This window comes from Rhinoderma darwinii, chromosome 6, assembly GCF_050947455.1.
Source record: "Rhinoderma darwinii isolate aRhiDar2 chromosome 6, aRhiDar2.hap1, whole genome shotgun sequence".
Taxonomy (NCBI): Eukaryota; Metazoa; Chordata; class Amphibia; order Anura; family Rhinodermatidae; genus Rhinoderma; species Rhinoderma darwinii.
The window spans coordinates 69,388,006-69,410,512 of NC_134692.1; the positions used below are offsets into that span (position 1 = coordinate 69,388,006).

Consider the following 22,507-nt stretch of genomic DNA (forward strand, 5'->3'; position numbering starts at 1 on the left):
CGGCCATTATCTGCACACTAGTGTGTAGATTTGTCTATTAAAAGTAAGACATATCCAGCATTTTAATACAAATCCATTGAAGGACACAAAAATAGTCTTTACGAATAGTTTTTACGAAACAATAGTTACATTTTAAACATTAAATGGCTTTTTATATTTTTAGTAAATATAGTTTTACAATCTGATTATTAAGAAAAGATATACAGTGCCTCAGTGTCTTTCCTTTGTGTAATGAAACGTCTTTTCCAAGAGAACTCTAATCCAGCTTCGTCGCTAAAACTTTTATAAATCCATTACGTCATCAGACAGGAAGCCAGCATTTTTATTGGTTGCATGTAAAGTTTGTAACCTCTGGCCAGCATTATATGTTACAACAATCTCCATTAGAAGCAATATTTTTAACCTTATAAAATATTTGGAAATATACAACCAAGCAGATATAGATTGCTCACCATACAGAACTTGAGAACTAACTCTAATATTATTTTGATGATAGACAATTGGAAAAAGCGGATGGAAGTCAGCGCTGTCCGGTGGATCTATGTCCCGAGTGACGGGAATACTTGGGTTCACAAGAGAAATAACTCTTGGGCACAGGATGGTACATGCAGTTAATGTGTTTATTTCGGAAAAGGCAGTAAAGCTATGCATTTTGAGGTCATCCTCAGGCTTTTAAAACACAAAAGAAACACATTTACTGCATGTACTGCATGTACTATCCTGTGCCCAAGAGTTATTTCTCTTGTGAACCCAATGCTGTCAGGGCAATGGTTTTGAAGGCCATAAATATAAAACATTTTACTTATTAGTCCAAGAAGAACCTCATGGTGAAGGTAGTTCTTTTACATTTAAACCCTAATTGTGGATGCTCAGAATAGACTTTGGCCTAACTATCTACTGAACACAAATTCGGCCCTACTTATTAAAGTTCATTCTGACTATTACCACAGACAATTTCGTTAAATTCAGGGATCTGCAGAGACGAGATTGGGCCTACATCAGAAATCAAAATGTGGCCCCCTCCTGGTGCTCGTTGATAACATAACAACTCTCTCTTCTTATCCAAGGATAGAACATTTTTCTCTCTTTTCTCTCTTCCTTTAGGTATCCCAGGACAGAACATTCTAGTATTAATTTAAGCAACCCTTCCTAAGGGTTCATTCAGATGAGCGTAATACTCGTCCATGTGCTGTGCTTTGAAATCACTCACAGCACACAGACCCATGCAATTCAATGGGGCCACTCACACATGCGTTTTTTTTTCGCGTGGGGTGTGTACGTTGCGTGAAACTCACTGCATGTCCTATATTGGTGTGTTTTCACCTAGTCACCCACTGTAGTCTATGGGTGCGTGAAGAACACGGACAGCACACGGACGACATCCGTGTGCTGTCCGTGTTTCACACATCAAATACATAGAGAAGCAGAGAAATAAATATAAAAAAAAATGAAGTGCTTACACGGACGTAATAAATGTATTCCACATGTAAAGCACACAATGCCAATACACAACACACATGGACAAGAAATATAGGGAAACTGCTGCGTTTTTTACGCACGCAAATTGAAGACGCTCGTCTGAATGAAGCCTAATTCAAAGTTTGACCCCAGGCTAGGCCACTAGTTCCCCCTCCATTGTATGTTAATAGAATTGTATGTAGAGAGTAGCCCTGCATAGACCTGCTCTAGCATAGGAAAGGAAACTTAGGTCCGACCTGAGTTAGGGGCCTGTCATTGCACATTCCCAATATGAGCCTAAATTTTGTAACCTACAAACACAGTAGTTTAGAAATCCTGAAGAACAAGACATACTGTATTGGAAATAGCCATGCTTAATAATATTTTGCCACTGCTGCAGGTCTAACCAGATATTGTATAATGGATGCTTTGATTCATATTAAAATGTCTTCGTTTTTCTCCATATATTTGCAAAAACTATTTTTTTCATAGATGTGATATATTAATATATTTATAAAAAGAAAAAACAACAACTGCAGAATATATCAGCTATGCTGCAATACTTACAATAGTAAACAGCAAAGATAGAAATGATAATTTTTTAATTGCAATAAATCCATCCACTTAAGTATGAGTTAAATGTTGCATTGTATTCAAGAATACATCCTATAGATATTGTAGATATTGAGTGTGTACAGTGTGAGCCTATGTGTGTCTATGTCTTTACTGTAGGTCTTGCCAGTGACTTAGGGTCTTTAAAAAGGACCATTAAGAGTTAAATAAGCAATCAGTGACACAGTCCAATTTATAATAATGACCCATGACGTAACTGTCCAGCCAACTGTTCTAATCATTACAGTGCTGGGATACCTCCTGTCGGCGGAACACTATACAGTGCACATCCCCCATATGGTATTTGCGTTAGCATGAATGTACATGGGAAAGTTGCTCAAGAGATTTTCCAGTAACCCTCCTGCTGGATTATCTAATTACTGATAAAACATAAAATAAAACTTTGAAAGGAATGGAAATGTAAAATAAAATGCTGCTGTAAATAAAATTGAAAATACATTGTAATGGTTTTCAACCTGCAAAGAAAATTGAAAACACAACACCATCTTGAACAGTGTGTGTGTGTGTGTGTGTGTGTGTGTGTGTGTGTGTGTGTGTGTGTGTGTGTATATGTATGTATGCAAGTGTTCAGGACACTCCTTTTGAGGTATTAGATATGCAATGTTAAATACTTCTGTGTCAAAAAAGACAAAAGTATAGTAGGTATGATATAAATCTCCAAACTCTACTATAAACTATACAATGTATTTCACATCCATTAATCAATTAGTGAAGTAAAATGTGTTAAATGCACCAGTGTGTAAACATGGCTAAATGTGGACAGAGGTGAAATGTTCACTACAATGTCTTTGTTATGTTAAGCAAGTCCCAAGGGAAAGCTATGTGAAGAAAATCCTTGAGGGAGAACTAGGCTTCTGGGAACACTCAAACTTCAATGTCACTTTGCCTTAAAAAGTCTAACCCTGAAACACAATCCAACAGAACAAAAGAATAAAACTGGTGGACGTCACGTGGAAGTGTCATGAAAGTGGCATAAAATAATGTTGGAAAATAATTGCCAAAATAATAAAACATTGCTTAGTATAAAACACAAACTATATGAAAAGCGATCAAAAGATAGACAAGGGAATTTTTCTCAACAAAGAAATAGCCTGAACACATAGCAAGGACTCCACCCTAGCTGGATGTGAGCACTACAGAGAAAATTCAGCAAGTAACTAAGCCGGGCACATCCTTAGCCATCAGTTTCATCTGCTCTTTGCCAGGTAACAGATGAATAAACCTTGTCAGGAGCAGTTTTGTGCCACACACTATCTGATCAGTGCTGTGCACTTTCTAAGTGACAAGGACATTCAATCAGCTTCAAAGAAAGTCAAAGTGTGCAACTCTTATAAAACCATGCCTAGTATAGTAACACCTATTGTTAAAAACAGCAAAACAGCCAATACCACAAAGTTTAGAAAGTCTGCCCTCATTTCACTTATCAAATGTCGCAGAAAGACTTGAAAGCCTGAGATCTTTTACTTACCACTTTCTTCATCTTGAGCTTGTACAGCTAGAAAGTGCCCTATTAAAAGTGTAAAAGTTATCAAATTCCTTTTCTGTATTAAATTCATAATGTCTACTTGATAGACATGTGGCTCTCCTTTACGTTAGGGTCTTCTCAGCACCATTAAGCTACCACTATATGTTTCTTCCCTGTGAGCTTCAAGACAAAGTCTGCAAACAAGACCTTTTTTGAAGTGTTGCAGCTTTAAATAGGAAGAATGCAGCCTTCCCTGGTTTTCCTGCCCCTTTTAGCTTGTGCAGGCTTATAGTCATCCAGTCACTGCCAAGCAGAAAGTGATTGATGGTAAACAACTCAAATCAAAATTACTTTACTCTCTTCCTCCAGCGTTTCTATACTGCTGCTTTAATACTACATATGTTCCATAGATTATAGATTAACAACAACATTTTTCTATTACTAGTGTAAATAGTTTTTGTAGTTTTTATGTCTTAACTTTATACAGTACTAGCAGAGTTACACGGCTATGCCCGGGTCTGTTTGTTGTTTGTGTGTGTGGTTAAAAAACTTTGTTTCCTACTGATGCACCTTGTTGCAGGAGTCTTTCGTCCAAGTGCAGGGTTCCTTTTTGGAGGCATGACTGGTCTGAAAGGGGTTCAATTTATGGGAATGCTGAAATCCAGTATAGTTACAGTGTAGTATAGGGACAGTCTGTGAGTAAAGAAAGATGGCTGGATTGTTACGGAAACCCAGCGTAAAACAGAAATGAGTATGGGAACTTGGTCTAAAACTGTGTGTATGCCAGTGAGGCTAAGAATGAAGGACCTGCAAGATTCTATTGGCTAATACAGGTCATCTGATGTGATATGGAGTAGGACTTGATGTGGAAACCAGTGGTGCCATATTTGATTTTGTATTGCAATTATTTGTGAATATGTCAAGAACGGTGGGCCTTAGAGAGCTGAAACCCACTCTAAAGCCTTCAAAAGTGCTCAATTTACTCATGTGCCAAATTTGGTGCAGATTGGTCGACTCATTTGGATGTGCATAAAGAACAGACAACAGAAATTCATTTTTATCTTTATATATAAAGATAGTATTTAATATAGATATTTAGTGCTATTATTGTTAATAATATACAATTAAGACTTAATTTTCACCACATCTGTGTTGGTCATTTGGAGTATATATATCGAAAAAGTCTCCTAGCTTTAATAGCCAAACATATGCCAAAAGGATGTTTTTTTGGTATATGTATGGCCAGTATATATTAACTGTATTAAAACGTGTAGTCGACTACATGGTATACTCACGGTATGCTATTTTCTTAATATAAGTTATTGGCTAAGATTTGAAACTGTATAGCCATACAGCTGCACACATTTAGGGTGAATGTGATTGACGAACATGGTGTGCACTTAGCCCAACACTGTATGCAGACTTCTAAATTACAATTAAAGGGGGTTTCCCATAATCAATATTTATCACCTTTCTTGTAAAGGATCTGCCAGACACAGCTTCTGAGTCGACGCCCGTGGTTAATCAGTCTGCAACGGCTCCTAAGTCTGATAGAGTGACTCGATCTCCTACCACTCAGGCTGGTAGGCTCAGGAGTGGGAGAACCTATCACAGCCTGGCCAGACGGTTCTAGCTCCCGCCCTCGGGCTATTTATACCTTCATTTGCTGCTTGTCTTTGCCTGTGATTCTTTCCTGTTTCCTGGCTCTGCTGCTCCTGCTATTATTATTGACCTTGCTTCATTTTGACCCGGGCTTTACTGACTACGCTCCTGCTCTGCGTTTGGTACCTCGTACACTCCTGGTTTGACTCGGCTCGTTCACTACTCCTGTTGCTCACGGTGTTGCCGTGGGCAACTGCCCCATTTCCCTTAGCTTCTGTGTACCCTTGTCTGTTTGTCTGTCGTACACATATTGAGCGTAGGGACCGTCGCCCAGTTGTACACCGTCGCCTAGGACGGGCCATGCAAGTAGGCAGGGACTGAGTGGCGGGTAGATTAGGGCTCACCTGTCTTGCTCCCTACCCCGTCATTACATAATCATAGGCCCATATACCTTTTCTACCCTGGTCCCTGACACAACTATGGACCCCCTTGAGATCCTGGCTCAGCAAATGCAGGGCCTCTCCCTACAGGTCCAAGCCCTGGCTCAGAGGGGCAACCAGCGTGATGCTACCCTGGTAGTGCCCCCCACCTCACCTCTTGGACCCCACCTCAAGTTGCCTGACCAGTTCTCAGGGGACCGGAAGACTTTTTTCTCCTTTCGGGAGAGTTGTAGGCTCTATTTCCGTCTAAGGCCCCACTCCTCAGGTTCTGAGAGCCAGCGAGTGCGTATAATTATATCCCGGCTCCAAGGCGGGCCCCAAGAATGGGCCTTCTCCTTGGCTCTTGACGCCCCTGAACTTTCCTCTGTTGATGTTTTTTTTTCTGCTCTCGGGCTCATATATGACGAGACTGACAAGACTGCCTTTGCCGAGAGTCAGCTGGTGACCTTACGTCAGGGTAAGAGACCCGTTGAGGAGTACTGTTCTGACTTTAGGAAGTGGTGTGTAGCTTCTCGGTGGAATGACCCTGCCTTGAGGTGCCAGTTTAGATTGGGTCTGTCGAACGCCCTGAAAGACCTGTTAGTTAGCTATCCCTCTTCAGACTCTCTAGATCAGGTTATGGCTTTAGCGGTACGTCTTAACCAACGTCTCAGGGAACGACGACTTAAAAGTTTTTGTGCTTTCTCCTCTGGCTCCCCCATGATGGCTCCATGGGTTCCGTTGCTTCGTTCTTCCACGGAAAACTCGGATGAACCAATGCAACTCGGGGCCTCCATGTCTCCCCATCAACGTAGAGAGCTCTGCAGGAAGAATGGTCTCTGCTTCTACTGTGGGGATGACAAGCATCAAGTGAACAACTGTCCTAGGCGTAAGAATAAGCAGCCGGAAGAATTTCCGCGCCTAAGTGACCATCGGGGAGGTCACTGCGGCGCACAGGTATTTCCCGTAAATATGAAACCTAATAAGATCTTGCTTCCCTTTCAGGTCTCTTTTGAGGGTAGGTCTGCTACCGGCAGTGCCTTCGTGGATTCAGGGTCTTCTGCTAATATTATATCTGTGGAATTTGCTATGTCTCTAGCTATGCCATTGATTGATTTGCCTAAACCTGTCCCGGTAGTGGGTATCGACTCCACTCCACTTGCTAATGGTTATTTTACGCAGCAGACCCCTGTTTTTGAACTCATTGCTGGCTCCATGCATTTGGAGCAGTGCTCTATACTGGTGATGCAGGGATTATCGTCCGATTTGGTTTTAGGCCTTCCCTGGTTGCAGATGCATAATCCCACATTTAACTGGAATACTGGGGATCTTACCAAATGGGGTAATGAATGCATGACGTCATGTTTTTCTGTTAATTTTATATCTCTCCCTGAGGAGGTGAACACTCTACCTGAGTTTATTCAGGACTTCGCAGATGTTTTTTTCTAAAAAGGCCTCCGAAGTGTTACCTCCTCATAGAGAATACGATTGCGCTATCAATTTGGTACCAGGAGCTAAGCTCCCTAAGGGTAGGATATTTAATCTCTCTTGTCCCGAACGTGAAGCCATGAGAGAGTATATCCAGGAATGCCTGACCAAGGGTTACATTCGTCCCTCTACTTCTCCGGTAGGTGCTGGCTTCTTCTTCGTAGGGAAGAAGGATGGTGGTTTTAGGCCGTGGATCGATTACCGAAACTTGAATAAGGTCACTGTAAGGAACCAGTATCCCCTTCCATTGATCTCTTCAATCAGGTTCAGGGGGCCCAATGGTTCTCTAAGTTTGATCTTCGGGGGCTTATAACCTTATCCGCATCAGAGAGGGGGATGAGTGGAAGACTGCATTTAACATGCCCGAAGGTCATTTCGAATACCTCGTCATGCCCTTTGGGTTGTGTAATGCTCCCGCGGTCTTCCAGAATTTCATAAATGAGATTTTAACCCCTTCCCTCTTTAGCCACTTTTGACCTTCCTGACAGAGCCTCATTTTTCAAATCTGACATGTGTCACTTTATGTGGTAATAACGTCGGAATGCTTTCACCTATCCAAGCGATTCTGAGACTGTTTTCTTGTGACACATTGCACTTTAAGTTACTGTCAACATTTGCTCGATATGTTCAGTATTCAATTGCGAAAAACTCAAAAATTTAGCGAAAAATTACACAAATTTGCATTTTTCTCAATTTAAATGTATCTGCTTGTAAGACAGGCAGTTATACCACACAAAATTGTTGCTAATTAACATCCCCCATGTGTCTACTTTAGATTGGCATCGTTTTTTGAACATCCTTTTATTTTTCTATGACATCACAAGGCTTAGAACTTTAGCAGCAATTTCTCACATTTCCAAGAAAATGTCAAAAGGCTATTTTTACAGGGGGAAGTTCAGTTGTGAAGTGGCTTTGAGGGCCTTACATATTAGAAACCCCCAAAAAGTCACCCCATTTTAAAAACTTCACCCCTCAAAGTATTCAAAACAGCATTTAGAAAATGTCTTAACCCTTTACACATTTCACAGGAATTAAAGCAAAGTAGAGGTGAAATGTACAAATTTCGTATTTTTTTGCAAAAATGAATTTTTAATACAATTTTTTTAATAACAGAAGGTTTTACCAGAGAAATGCAACCCAATATTTGTTGCCCAGTTTCTGTAATTTTAGGAAATATCCCACATGTGGCCCTAGCGTGCTACTGGACTGAAGCACAGGCTACAGAAGCAAAGGAGCACCTAGTGGATTTTGGGGCCTTATTTTTGTTAAAATATATTTTAGGCACCATGTCAGGTTTGAAGGGCTCTTGCAGTGCCAAAACAGTGAAAATCCCCCAAAAGTGACCCCATCTAGGAAACTACACACCTCAAGGAAATTATCTAGGGGTATAGTGAGCATTTTGACCTCACAGGTTTTTTACAGAAATTATTGGAAGTAGGCCCTGAAAATTAATATCTAAATTTTTTCAAAGAAAATGTAGGTTTAGCGATTTTTTTTCTCATTTCCACAAGGACTAAAGGAGAAAAAGCGCTATTTGGCTTTTGGAGATCAAATCTAGCAGGAATGGTTTTCGGAGGCCATGTCACATTTACAAAGCCCCTGAGGGGACAAAACAATGAAAACCCCCCACAAGTAACACCATTTTGGAAACTACACCCATTGAGGAAATTATATAGGGGTATAGTGAGTGTTTTGACCCCACAGGTTTTTTGCATAAATTATTGGAATTAGGCCCTGAAAATGACAATCTAAATTTTTTCAAAGAAAATGTAGGTTTAGCTAATTTTTTCTCATTTCCACAAGGACTGAAGGAGAAAAAGCATCGTAAAATTTGTAAAACAATTTCTCCCGAGTAAAACAATACCCCACATGTGGTAATGAACGGCTGTTTGGAGACACGGCGTGACTGAGAAGGGAAAGAGCGCTATTTGGCTTTTGGAGCTCAAATTTAGCAGGAATGGTTTGCGGAGGCCATGTCACATTTACAAAGCCCCTGAGGGAGCAAAACAGTGGAAACCCCCCACAAGTGACCCCATTTTGGAAACTACACCCATTGAGGAAATTATCTAGGGGTATAGTGAGCATTTTGACCCCACAGGTTTTTTGCATAAATTATTGGAGGTAGGCCCTGAAAATGACAATCTAAATTTTTTCAAAGAAAATGTTGGTTTAGCTAATTGTTTCTCATTTCGACAAGGACTGAAGGAGAAAAAGCACCATAAAATTTGCAAAGCAATTTCTCCCGAGTTAAACAATACCCCACATGCGGTAATAACTGGCTGTATGAACACACAGCGGGGCTTAGAATGGAAAGAGCGCTATTTGGCTTTTGGAGATCACATTTAGCAGGAATGGTTTGCGGAGGCCATGTCAGATTTACAAAGCCCCTGAGGGGACAAAACAATGAAAACGCCCAAAAAGTGACTCCATTTAGGAAACTACACCTCTTGAGGAATTCATCTAGGGGTGTAGTGAGTGTTTTGACCCCACAGATGTTTCATAGAATTTATTAGAATTGGGCAGTGAAAATAAAAACAATCCTTTTTCTTCAACAAATAAAGGAAAAAAATAACCCAACATTTGTAAAGCAATTTCTCCCGAGTACCGCAATACCCCATATGCGGTCATAAACTGCTGTTTGGGCAAACGGCAGGGCTCAGAAGGGAAGGACCGCCATTTGGAGTGCAGATGTTGCTTGATTGGTTTCTGGGCGCCTGTGGGCCCAAAACAGTGGAAACCCCCCATAAGTGACCCAATTTTGGAAACTACACCCCTCAATGCATTTACCTAGGGGTTTAGTAAGCATTTTAACCCTGCAGGTGATTGGCAGAATTGGTGTGCACTCGATGTTGCAAAGTGAAAATGGGATTTTTTTCCGTAGATATGTCAATATGTGGTGCCCAGCTTGTGCCACCATAACAAGACAGCTCTCTAATTATTATGCTGGGTTTCCTGGTTTTAGAAACACCCTACATGGGGCACTAATATTTTGTCTGGACATTCGACCAGGCTCAGGAGTGAAAGCGTACCATGTCAAATTATGGCCTAATTTGGCGATTTACAAATTATTGCTTCACAACTGCAGAGGCTCAGATGTGAAATAATAAAAAGAAACCCCTGAGAAGTGACCCCATTATGGAAACTGCACCCCTCAAGGCATTTATTAAGGGGTGTAGTGAGCATTTTCACCCCACAGGTCTTTTCCATAAATGATTGCACTGCGGATAGTGCAAGGGGCAGAGTCAGGTGGTATAATAATGGGGTAAAAAAACAACAAAATGATCCATAGATGTGTGTTACGCTGTGGAGCAATCCTTTCTGCTCAGGCCGGTGTCGCACTGATATATGGCGTCCTTTCTTATCCCCCTTTTGGTCCACACTACGCAACTTTTGCAGTTTGGGGAATTTTGCTGGGAAAGTGTTGTCCTGGTATAATACGGGCACCCTCGCTTCCAGTGGATGTGTTTGGGCTCTACCCTTCCTGGTTCCCTAATTTTATGTCCTTGATAAATCGGCTCTTGAAACAGAAGAAATGTTCCCCTCGGACCTGCACAACTGCATATTTTTTTAATTTCCTGACTTATTGGAGCCTTAACTAATTTTATTTTTCATAGACGTAGTGGTATGAGGGCTGGTTTGTTGTGGGACGAGCTGTAGTTATTATTGGTACCATTTTGGGGTACATGCGACTTTATGATCAACTTTTATCATATTTTTTGGGTAGACCAGGTAAACAAAAAAACGCAATTCTGGCACAGCTTTTTTAGGTTTTTTTATACAGCGTTCACCATGCGTTATAAATTACGTTAACTTTATTCTGCGGGTCAGTACGATTCCGGCGATACCTCATTTATAGCACTTTTTATGTTTTACAACTTTTTGCACAATAAAATTACTTTTGTAAAAAGAATGTATTTTATCTGCCGCCAAGTTGTGAGAACCATAACTTTTTAATTTTTTTTTCGACGGAGCTGTATGAGGGCTTGTTTTTTGCGGGACGAGCTATAGTTTTTATAGATACCATTTTTGGATACGTGCGACTTTTTGATCACTTTTTATTCTAATATTTGTAGGGCAAAGTGACCAAAAAACAGAAACTCTGGTAAAGTTATAATGTTTTTTTTTTACGCTCTTCACCGCGTGCAATAAATAATATAATATTTTGATACCTCAGGTCGTTACGGTCACGTCGATACCAAATACGTATGCTTTATTATTATTTTTCAATAATAAAGGACTTGATAAGAATAAAAGGGGGATTGTGTTTTATTTTATTACTTGAAACTTTTATTGTTTTCAAACTTTTATTTTTTGCACATTTTTTTACACTTTTTTATACTTTTTTTTTTACACTTTTTCTCAAGTCCCACTAGGGGACTTGAAGGTCCAACGGTCATATATATATTTTTCTAATACATTGCACTACCTACGTAGTGCAATGTATTAGATCTGTCAGTCATTCACTGACAGCAAGCCGATTAGGCTTCGCCTCCCGGCGGGGCCTAAATCGGCTTCCATAATGGCAGAGCAGGAGACCATTGTGTCTCCTGTTGCCATAGCAGCAGTTGCCAGTCCTGATTGCCTGTCAGGGCTGGCGATCTGCTAGTAACCGCTATGATGCAGCAATCGCTTTCGATTGCTGCATCGGAGGGGTTAATGGCAGGGATCTGAGCTAGCTCCGGTTCCTGCCGTTACTGGTGGATGTCAGCTGTAACATACAGCTGACTTCCACCGCTGATGACGCCGGATCAGCTCCTGAGCCGGCGCCATCTTGCCGGCGGCTACAGAAGCCAATCAGGCTCCGCCGCCGGGCCTATCTTGACCGGTTTCAGTGCTAGGCAGACTGGGAGGCCAGTATTAGGCCTCCGGTTGCCATTGCAGCCACCGGAACCCCAGCAATTTCATTGCTGGGGTTCCGATGAGCTGTAAACACCTTAAGTGCAGCACTCGCGTTTGAGCGCTGCACTTAAGGGGTTAATGGCGGGGATCGAAGCTAATTTCGGTCCCCGCAATTACAGCCGGATGTCAGCTGTCAGATACAGCTGAGATCCGGCGATTATGGCACCGACTCAGCTTCTGAGCCGGTGCCAAACATTTGTCGTAAGTATACGACATTTTGCGGGAAGCACTGGCTTTCCATGACGTATACTTACGACAAATGTCGGGAAGGGGTTAAGAGACTACCTGGGGGTATTTCTTGTAGTGTACCTTGATGACATACTTGTGTTTTCCAAGGACAGGTCCTCCCACATTGAGCATGTCAGGAAGGTGCTCCAGGCCCTTCGGGAAAACAAACTCTTTGCTAAAACCGAAAAATGTGTGTTTGGGGTGCAGGAGATACCATTTTTGGGTAAAATCCTCACTCCTAATGAATTCCGCATGGACCCTGCCAAGGTTCAGGCTGTGGCTGAATGGGTCCAACCTACCTCCCTGAAGGCGTTACAGTGCTTTATCTCGGCCCCAGTGCTGATTCAGCCTAACCAAATGGAGCCATTCATCGTGGAGGTTGACGCCTCCGAGGTGGGAGTGGGTGCTGTCTTGTCCCAGGTTACCCGGTCCCTCACCCATCTCCGTCCCTGTGCCTACTTCTCCAGGAAGTTCTTGCCCACTGAGAGTAACTATGACATTGGCAACCGCGAACTCTTAGCCATTAAAAGGGCATTTGAAGAGTGGCGCCACTTCCTGGAGGGGGCTAGGCACCAGCTAACGGTCCTTACCGACCACAAGAATCTGGTTTTCCTAGAATCTGCCCGGAGGCTAAACCCAAGACAAGCTCTATTGGCGTTGTTTTTTATTAGATTCAACTTTTTAGTCACCTATAGGGCTGGGTCTAAAAATATTACAGCTGATGCACTGTCGCATAGGTTCATGGCCAGCCCTCCTTCGGAGGAAGATCCTGCTTGTGTTTTGCCCCCAGGTATAATCATTTCCTCAGTTGATTCTGACTTAGTCTCCGAAATTGCGGCTGATCAAGGTTCAGCTCCCGGGAACCTTCCTGAGAACAAGCTGTTTGTTCCCCTGCAATTCCGGCTAAGGGTACTGAGGGAAAATCATGACTCTGCACTATCTGGCCATCCAGGCATCCTGGGTACCAAGCACCTCATTGCCAGAAACTATTGGTGGCCTGGGTTGCCTAAAGACGTTAAGGCCTACGTCGCCGCTTGTGAAATTTGTGCTAGGTCCAAGATTCCCAGGTCCCGGCCAGCAGGCTTACTATGTTCTTTGCCCATTCCCCAGAGACCTTGGACCCATATCTCTATGGATTTTATCACCGATCTGCCTCCATCTCAAGGCAAGTCAGTGCTGTGGGTTGTAGTAGACCGCTTCAGTAAGATGTGCCACTTTGTGCCCCTCAAGAAACTACCCAATGTTAAGACGTTAACTACCATGTTTGTGAAAAACATCCTGCGTCTCCATGGGGTTCCTGTCCATAATGTTTCTGACAGAGGGGTACAATTTGTTTCATTGTTTTGGAGAGCTTTCTGTAAAAAGTTGAAGATTGATCTGTCCTTCTCCTTGGCCTTCCAACCTGAAACTAATGGCCAAACTGAGAGGACTAATCAGTCTCTAGAACAATATTTAAGGTGTTTTATCTCTGACTGTCAATATGATTGGGTCTCATTCATTTCCCTCGCCGAATTTTCCCTTAATAACCGGGTCAGTAACTCGTCAGGGGTCTCCCCCTTTTTCTGTAATTTTGGGTTTAATCCACGGTTCTCCTCCGTTTCACCTGGTGGTTCCAACAATCCCGAGGTAGATGTCGTTCATCGGGAACTGTGCACAGTCTGGGCCCAGTTTCAGAAGAATCTAGAGGCGTCCCAGAACATACAAAAGACTCAGGCAGATAGAAGACGTTCTGCTAACCCCTTGTTTGTGGTCGGGGATCTGGTGTGGCTGTCTTCAAAAAATTTGCACCTTAAAGTCCCGTCCAAAAAATTTGCTCCCCGGTATATAGGGCCGTACAAGGGCATTGAGGTCCTTAACCCTGTCTCCTTCCGACTGGAGTTACCCCCGTCTTTTAGAATACACAACGTGTTTCATGCCTCCCTCCTGAAATGCTGCTCCCCGTCCTTGGCTACCTCGAGGAAACCTCCCGTTCCTGTTCACACCACTGAAGGGGTAGAATTCGAGGTGGCCAAGATTGTGGACAGCAGGATGGTCCAAGGCTCCCTCCAGTACCTGGTCCATTGGAGAGGATACGGGCCTGAGGAGAGGACTTGGGTACCCGCCCGGGATGTTCACGCTGGGGTATTGCTCAGAAGGTTCCACCTTCGGTTCACCAATAAGCCAGGTCCACCTAGAAAGGGTCCAGTGGCCCCTCATACAAGGGGGTACTGTAAAGGATCTGCCAGACACAGCTTCTGTGTCGACGCCCGTGGTTAATCAGTCTGCACCTGCTCCCAGGTCTGATAGAGTGACTCGATCTCCTACCACTCAGGCTGGTAGGCTCAGGAGTGGGAGAACCTATAACAGCCTGGCCAGACGGTTCTAGCTCCCGCCCTCGTGCTATTTATACCTTCATTTGCTGCTTGTCTTTGCCTGTGATTCTTTCCTGTTTCCTGGCTCTGCTGCTCCTGCTATTATTATTGACCTTGCTTCATTTTGACCCGGGCTTTACTGACTACGCTCCTGCTCTGCGTTTGGTACCTCGTACACTCCTGGTTTGACTCGGCTCGTTCACTACTCCTGTTGCTCACGGTGTTGCCGTGGGCAGCTGCCCCATTTCCCTTAGCTTCTGTGTACCCTTGTCTGTTTGTCTGTCGTACACATATTGAGCGTAGGGACCGTCGCCCAGTTGTACGCCGTCGCCTAGGACGGGCCGTGCAAGTAGGCAGGGACTGAGTGGCGGGTAGATTAGGGCTCACCTGTCTGTCTCCCTACCCCGTCATTACATATCTACAGGATAAGGGATAAATGTCTGATCAGTGAGGTCCGACTGCTGGGACCGCCACCGATCACGAGCTTACCTTACCATTCCTGGGAGCCCCATTCGAATGGAGCTGTAGTGCGCATACTCAGCCACCACTCCATTCATTTCTACCGGGGTGACGAACATGTTGGAGCTTTTTTCATTAAATATGGTGCAAAATTTGGTAAGTATTATGATCATTAGTTTTTGGTGCATCCTCCCTAAAATCTAAAGTGTCACACAAATGCGCAAATTAAATTAAGTGCCTCTCTTTGCAAATGTATGTCTGGTCTGACCTAGTGTAAGCTACGTAACAGATTTTTGCCATTGAAAATTTCACATGTGCTAAATAAATTTGGTGCCCACACAAAACCAAAAAACTGTTGATGAGGGAAACCAGAAAAAACAGACAGATCATAGCTTAATAAATGTGTGTGTACTATTTACAAATAACAATTTACATCAAAAGTGCGCATGGGACAGTTTATACATGTGCCCCATCTTCTTCATCACACTATGCAATTATGTGATTATTACTTAAGAAATAACTCTTATATGATTTAGTAATGTGGAGGTTCACAATGTCTCATCTTGTGCACTGGATATCTACAGACTGCATGGGAGGAAGCTGTAATATTGTGAACCACCGCTACAAATGTGTCAGCGCTTTACAGTATTAGGCAGCATAAGAGATGAAGGGGAAGCAGCAATCGCTAGAGTTCCACGGCCCCTTCAAACAACTGATCGACGGGGGTGCCCAGAGACAGACCCCAACCATTTCGATATTGATAGTCTATCCTGAGAATAGACCATCAATTTTCTTTCTCCAGATAACCCCTTAAAGGGGTTGTCCAGTCCCTAAACATTGATGGCCTATCCTCAGCTAGCGGCGACACCGGGCATGGGGGCGCCCATGCTGCTCGTCGGGTAATGGCCAGGGTGCCGCTGGCAGTCGCTACTGCTGCTGCTACAGTGCTAGCGGCACCACTAAAGCAGAACAGGGAGGTATCTCCCTGCTCTGCTATGTACTAGCGCCACTGTAGCTTCCTGAAGGAGTGGAATGCCCGTGTGGCCGGGGATTCCAATCCTGGGTGGCGTGCTTGATGTCTCTGTCCATATATGGACAGTGACATCATGGGCAACTCTTGAAGCGGAATCCCCGTACACTCTGTGAAAGGGGATTCCGGTCCAGGAGAAGTCCTTGACGTCACTGTCCATAAATGGACACAAAGGGGGCTTCACCTGGAGTGGAATACCCAGTCACACTGTTGGCAACACTGTGGATGGGAATTCTACTTTAGGAGTTGTCCTTGATGTCACTGTCCATATATGGACAGAGACATCAAGCGGAGCGCTCCAGGAGCAGAATCCCCGGCCACAGGGGCATTCCGCTCCTTCAGGGAGCTACAGTGGTGCTACCTACAGGAAGGGGGGCTATCCACACTGGGGCTGTGGGCTATGGGGTAATATCTACAAGGGGGCTGTGTGGCACTACCTACAAGGGGGCTGTGTGGAACAACCTACAAGGGGGCTGTGTGGCACTACCTACAAGGGGGCTGTGTGCCACTACCTACAAGGAGTCTGTGTGGCACTACCTACCAGGGTGCTGTGTGGCAATACCTAGCAGGGGGCTGTGTGGCACTACCTACAGGGGGTTGTGTGGCACTACCTACATGGGTTTGTGTGTCACTACCTACAGGGGGCTCTGTGTCCCTACCTACAAGGGACTGTGTGGCACTATTTACAGGGGGCTGTGTGGCACTACTCTACAAGGGGGCTGTGTGGCACTATCTACAGGGGGAATCTGTGAGTGGCGGGCTAATGATCATTTTACTGCGAGTGGGGTGCTGATGGTCATTTTACTGTGACTGCTGGTCATTTTACTGTTAGTGGCGGGCTGATGGTCATTTTAATGTGAGTGGGGGGGCTGATGGTCATTTTACTGTGAGTGGGGGCTGATGGTCACTTTACTGTGAGTGGGGGGCTGATGGTCATTTTACTGTGAGTGGCGGGCTGATGGTCATTTTACTGTGAGCGGCGGGCTGATGGTCATTTTACTGTGAGTGGCGGGCTAATAGTCTTTGGTTTCTAAAAGAAGTGGTTTCCACCTCTAACCTACAATTTAAATTAATAGGAGGCAGAAAATACCTGCGACGCTCATTTGGAGTGCTTTTTTGCCTGCGTCTTTTGCATTAGCTACAAAGGCTTAAAAAAAACGCAAAAAAAAAAAGTCAAACAACGCTGTCAATTCAAAATCTGCTTTTTGATTTTCAGATTTTTTTTGCCTTACAAAAAACGCTGTGTGAACATACCTTATGAGTGTAGTGCTTGTTTTTAGCCGTTTTCTGTCTTTCGCTAAACAATTTTTGGTAGGGGTGCCCTGTGGAAATGTTATTTTTCAAGTGGTGCCTCGAGTCCTGAAAGGTTGGGAAACTCTGTACTAGGCTACAGGATCCCGCCGGCCTTTGCAAGGATCTCATTGTGGAGCAGCTCAGTTCGTCATGGGAACAGGTTCTAGGTGAGCACAATTTTTTGTTTTTGGGGTACTGTCTACAAGGGGGTGGTGGGGTACTGATGGCACGATCTACAAGGAGGAGGTGGGGGATTATGGCACTGTCTACAGAAAGGCTTTATGGCACAATCTACAGGGGGCACTATCTACAAGGGGGGGCTGTGTGTGGCAGCCAGAGGAGGGTAGCATTATACTGTGTGGGGGCCACTAAGCAGCCATTATACTGTGTAGGTGTACTACAAGGGGCAATATACTGTGTGGGTACTATTAGAGGACAAAATTGTGTGTGCTTGAAGGGGTTATAATATATTATCTTATTAAATATTATTATATTGTATGGGGGCACTAAAGGGGTATTATACTGTTTAGGGGGACTATATAGGGCATTATACTGTGGGGGACATTATACTTTTTTTATGGGGCATTTTTTTTATGATGGGGTGGGGCGCCGAAAGATAATTTTCGCACGGGGCGCTATCTATCCTAAGGCCGGCCCTGCTGACAGTTCACCTCAACGACTCTCTGCTCTCTCCACCCCCTGCATTTACTCAGCATACTGGTAACACTGAGATCTCCCTGCTCCCTTTCAGGTCAGTTGCAGGAGGGACCAGCTAAAATGGACATACAATATTAATTGGTTCAGTGAAGACCATTGTATGTTGAAACCATTTTATTTTGAAACCATAACTATACAGAAAACTGGTAGTTGGTTACGAACACCCAAAATGTCAACCGGAAAAAAGCAAAATGGCAGATTGAAAAACATTAACCACAAAAAACCATACAGATAAAGAAAGTCTTTACTTTTAACAGTCAGAAGGAGCAACAGGAAACTGGTTAATCACTTTCTGCAATGATGGGAGCATATTCGGGATCTGTTCATTGCCTTTTGGTACTGCTGGAAAAAGTGTCCAAAGCAGTTTGTCTGGTGTTTTTTTCTGCAGGCTTTTAAAGTAGCTCAGCACCTTATCTTCATAACAGGTTTTACAGGCTATGTACACATTTGAGGGGCATTTTTTTTTCTCAAATAAATAGGTCTGTCAGTGATTAGTGCAACTTTTTAATTAGTCTTTATTAAAAATGTGTTTTACTTTTTTAGATATTGGGAAAAATTTTATATTGAATATTCTGAATTCCTATACAGAGCAGCTGTATCTTTCGTATTGACCTGAATTCGTCAGTCCAGCGGACCTAACAGATTCAGTGTCAGCGGGTCCTTCGTGTCTCTGACATGCAGGATCCACCTGTAATCCATCACATCTAAGTTATGAACTTAGATGTGATGGATAACAGGTGGATCCCGTGGACCTGACGGGAACAGGATTTAGCACTACATATAGCTGCTCTGTATACAGAATACGGAACAGCTGTTTCTAAAAATTTAAAACATATTTTTAATAAAGACTAATTAAAAAGTTGCAATAATCACACTGACAGACATGTTTATTAAAAAAAAAATATGACCCTCAAAGGTGTACATAGCCTTTAAGCTCAGTAAGAACAATCTCTGGGTGTTTTCTGACATCACTGTTCACAACGTGGTCATCTTTACAATGTTTTACTTCTCCACTGTCATGCTCTGTTGACTTCTCAAGCTCAATCAACTCTTCCGTTCCCTTTCTTGAATCATTTCCTCCACATCATCTTTATCACCTTTCAGACCTGCAAACTGAGCCAGAGTGATAATTTCCTGCTCAATGTCATCTACTACTTGTACTTCAGAAACATCTGCATAATGCACAACAGAAGACCACAAAGGTTTCCAAGCAAAATTAAAGCAAATAAAGCAGCACAGGTCCCAGTAAATGGGATGGTGTCACGCCGTCCTATATTGGACAAAACCCCAGCCGGTTGTCTACAGAATTTTCACCAGTGTTCGGACAACTGCACACATCTTCAGTAGTATCCAAAGAAAAGTATTTATTCGTCAAACATCAAATGTAAAACAGCAATGTTTCGATCCATTGTGCAGGTAAGGTCTTTCTCAAGCCATGATCACTAAAATGATCGCTATGGTAAGGTAAGAAATCTACCTGGTCACACTCCATTACTTAAGCAGCCCCATTTTTCACCTTACCTTTGTATGGACCTGAGGAAGAAATCGTTGTTGATTTTGAAACATGTTGTCCTGGAATAAAGAAATACTTTTGTATACCCCACCTGGATAATTCTCAACCCCTGATGGTCGCACTATACTAAGAGCGATCATTTTCTACGTATTTCTGCATTGTATCACCGGTTGTACCAGATCATCGCCAGAAAAGCAGCAGCCATCTTATGCTAACAGCAGGGTTGTGCCTGTTCATGCAAAACTCACTAAGGTGAGTTAAATATTTCCACCGTTATTTTACTCTACACCTGTCCTCCATGTTTCACCTTATTGGAGCACCTTGTGGACCCTTGTTTTTATTACAGTGCCTTATCTACACGGGTTGGAGCCCAATTAGATCGGGATCACAGATTAAATTTTTTAACCACAGGACAGCAGCACCTACCAAGGAAAAAAACAAAATGGAGTACTGAAAACGATCGGAACATCGTGACAACCTTATCAGACAATTTACTACATGTGAAAATACAGTTGAAATCCAAGATCTGATAAATATAACCCCACCAGACTTCACCATTAAACAAGCTCAAGTCATAATCAATACTTTATGGACCCTAAAAGATAAGATCAAATCTGATTCAAGACAACATAGACGTCTCCTTTCTATGAATTTACCTGTAAGAACAAATCACCCCTAAGGGACTTTGCACACCCTTTTCATCAGCCTTTCAGGAGGATGATATCTATACACAAGATTGGAAACGTTTATGGTGGAATTCTCTAGAGGCATGCTGTGAGATTTATTAACAAACGAATGAAACTTGTAGAAATGTTTAATTGGGAAATAGAAGTAATAAGAACTGATTTAATAATTATGCTTTGCATCATGACTTTAACCATATGAACCATACAGTGTCTAATAGTTTACGCATCTTTGAGCATGATCTAATTATGAAAAAAATCGAGAAAGCTCCTAAAGTATAGATTAGACTACCAGGAAGGCAACCTACGTGTGTGGTCCATAACCTTAGAGCAGTCCAAATCAACCAATGCTAAAAATAAGGGCAAAATTAACACTCAAAACAATAAGTAAAAGTTCCCTGACACTTCATTCTACCATTCCCCCAGTTTTGAGAAAAAAACTGAATGGATCACCCTCACAAACATAAAACATATAATAATCAAAAATACAGAAAATAAACTGACAAAAATCTATATCATGTATATTCACACACACCAGCCCAAGAATCTTACACATAAAACAAATACTATCAGAGAACCCCAGGACGTAACATATACGGAGACCACCGGGTCCGTCTCACAACCCAGAGCCTTATCCAATATGGGACCTAAGACAGCCATCAGAGCAGCTGACCTGGAAACTGAGATTAAAAATATCAATCTCCTCAATCCTTCAGGACTCACCATGCACGAGTAGAATATCACCATATCTGGCGATAATAATTTCTTAACAGTCGACACATACACTCATTATAACCACAGTCAAACCCCAAGCATCAAAACTACCCCCTCCAGAATGTCCTCGGTCTCTTTTTTAGAACTCCCTTAGGCCTCATGCACACGACCGTAAAAACTCCCGTTATTACGGGTCGTAATTACGACCCGTAATAACGGGCTCATAGACTTCTATTGGCGACGGGTGCCTTCCCGTTTTCTCACGGGAAGGTGCCCGTGCCGTTGAAAAAGATAGAACATGTCCTATTTCAGGCCGTAATAACGGCACGGACAGTCCATAGAAGTCTATGGAGCTCTCGTAATGACGGGTGGCTACATGTGTGCACCCGTCATTACGGCAGCGTTGCTAAGCGACGTCAGTAAATAGTCACTGTCCAGGGAGCTGAAAGAGTTAACTGATCGGCAGTAACTCTTTCAGCACCCTGGACAGTGACTACCGATCAGAATAAACCTGTAAAAAATAAAAATAAAAGACGTTCATACTTACCGAGAACTTCCTGCTTCCTCCAGTCCGGTCTCCCGCCCGTTGCCTTGGTGACGCGTCCCTCTCGACATCCGGCTCGACGTCCTGGATGACGTTTCAGGCCATGTGACCGCTGCAGCCAATCACAGGTCAATCACAGGCTGCAGCGGTCACATGGACTGCCGCGTCATCCAGGGATGTCGGGCTGGATGTGAAGAGAGGGACGCGTCACCAAGACAACGGCCGGGTAAGTATGAATTTCTTTAACTTTTATTACAGAAAGGGCTGTCCCTTCTCTCTATCCTGCACTGATAGAGAGAAGGGGCTGCCGATTAGTGCAGTGCTATTTTGCCGCCAAAAACGTGCCCGTAAATACGGGTGGAATACGGGTGACACCGGACCCATATTTACGGGCACGGGTTCGTAAATACTGGTGCAAAACGGGTGGAATACGTGTGACACCGGACCCGTATTTACGCCAGTATTTACGGGTGGGAAAAAATACGGTCGTGTGCATGAGGCCTTAGTCACTAAGGGCACGTTCACACGTGGCGGAATTTCACTTAAATTCCGCTGCGGACACTCCGCAGCGTTAATCCGCAGCGGAGCCGTTTCTCCATTGACTTTCACTTTAATTTAGCAGTGTTCGTTTACACGATGCGTACAATTCCGCTGCGGAGCATAGGCTGCGGAGCGGAATGTGGTGTCCGCAGCATGCTCTGTCTGTTGCGGAGCAGTGGCGGACTGGTTGCGGACTCATTGCGGAAGTTCTCCATTCACTTCAATGGAGAATCGAAATTCCGCAATGAAGTCCGCAGATGTTATGTGTGGTGCGGAGCGTAACTTGACATTTCTTCATTCTGGCTGGACCTATGTATTTCTAGGTCTACAGCCAGACTGAGGAAGTCAATGGGGCTCCCGTAATGACGGGAGCGTTGCTAGGAGACGTCTGTAAATAGTCACTGTCCAGGGTGCTGAAAGAGTTAAGCGATCGGCAGTAACTGTTTCTGCACCCGGGACAGTGACTACCGA

General features: G+C 43.4%; 1 protein-coding gene across 1 annotated transcript in view; it reads right to left on the minus strand.

The window, feature by feature from the left end:
- The window catches only part of COL5A2 (collagen type V alpha 2 chain), a 137,228-nt gene extending 133,456 nt beyond the window's left edge, over positions 1 to 3,772 (minus strand). The window contains exon 1 of the mRNA XM_075829918.1: positions 3,560 to 3,772. Coding sequence (XP_075686033.1) covers positions 3,560 to 3,647 — 88 coding nt within the window. The 5' untranslated portion in view covers positions 3,648 to 3,772. The remainder of the gene's footprint in view (positions 1 to 3,559) is intronic.
- Positions 3,773 to 22,507: the final 18,735 nt, after the last annotated feature.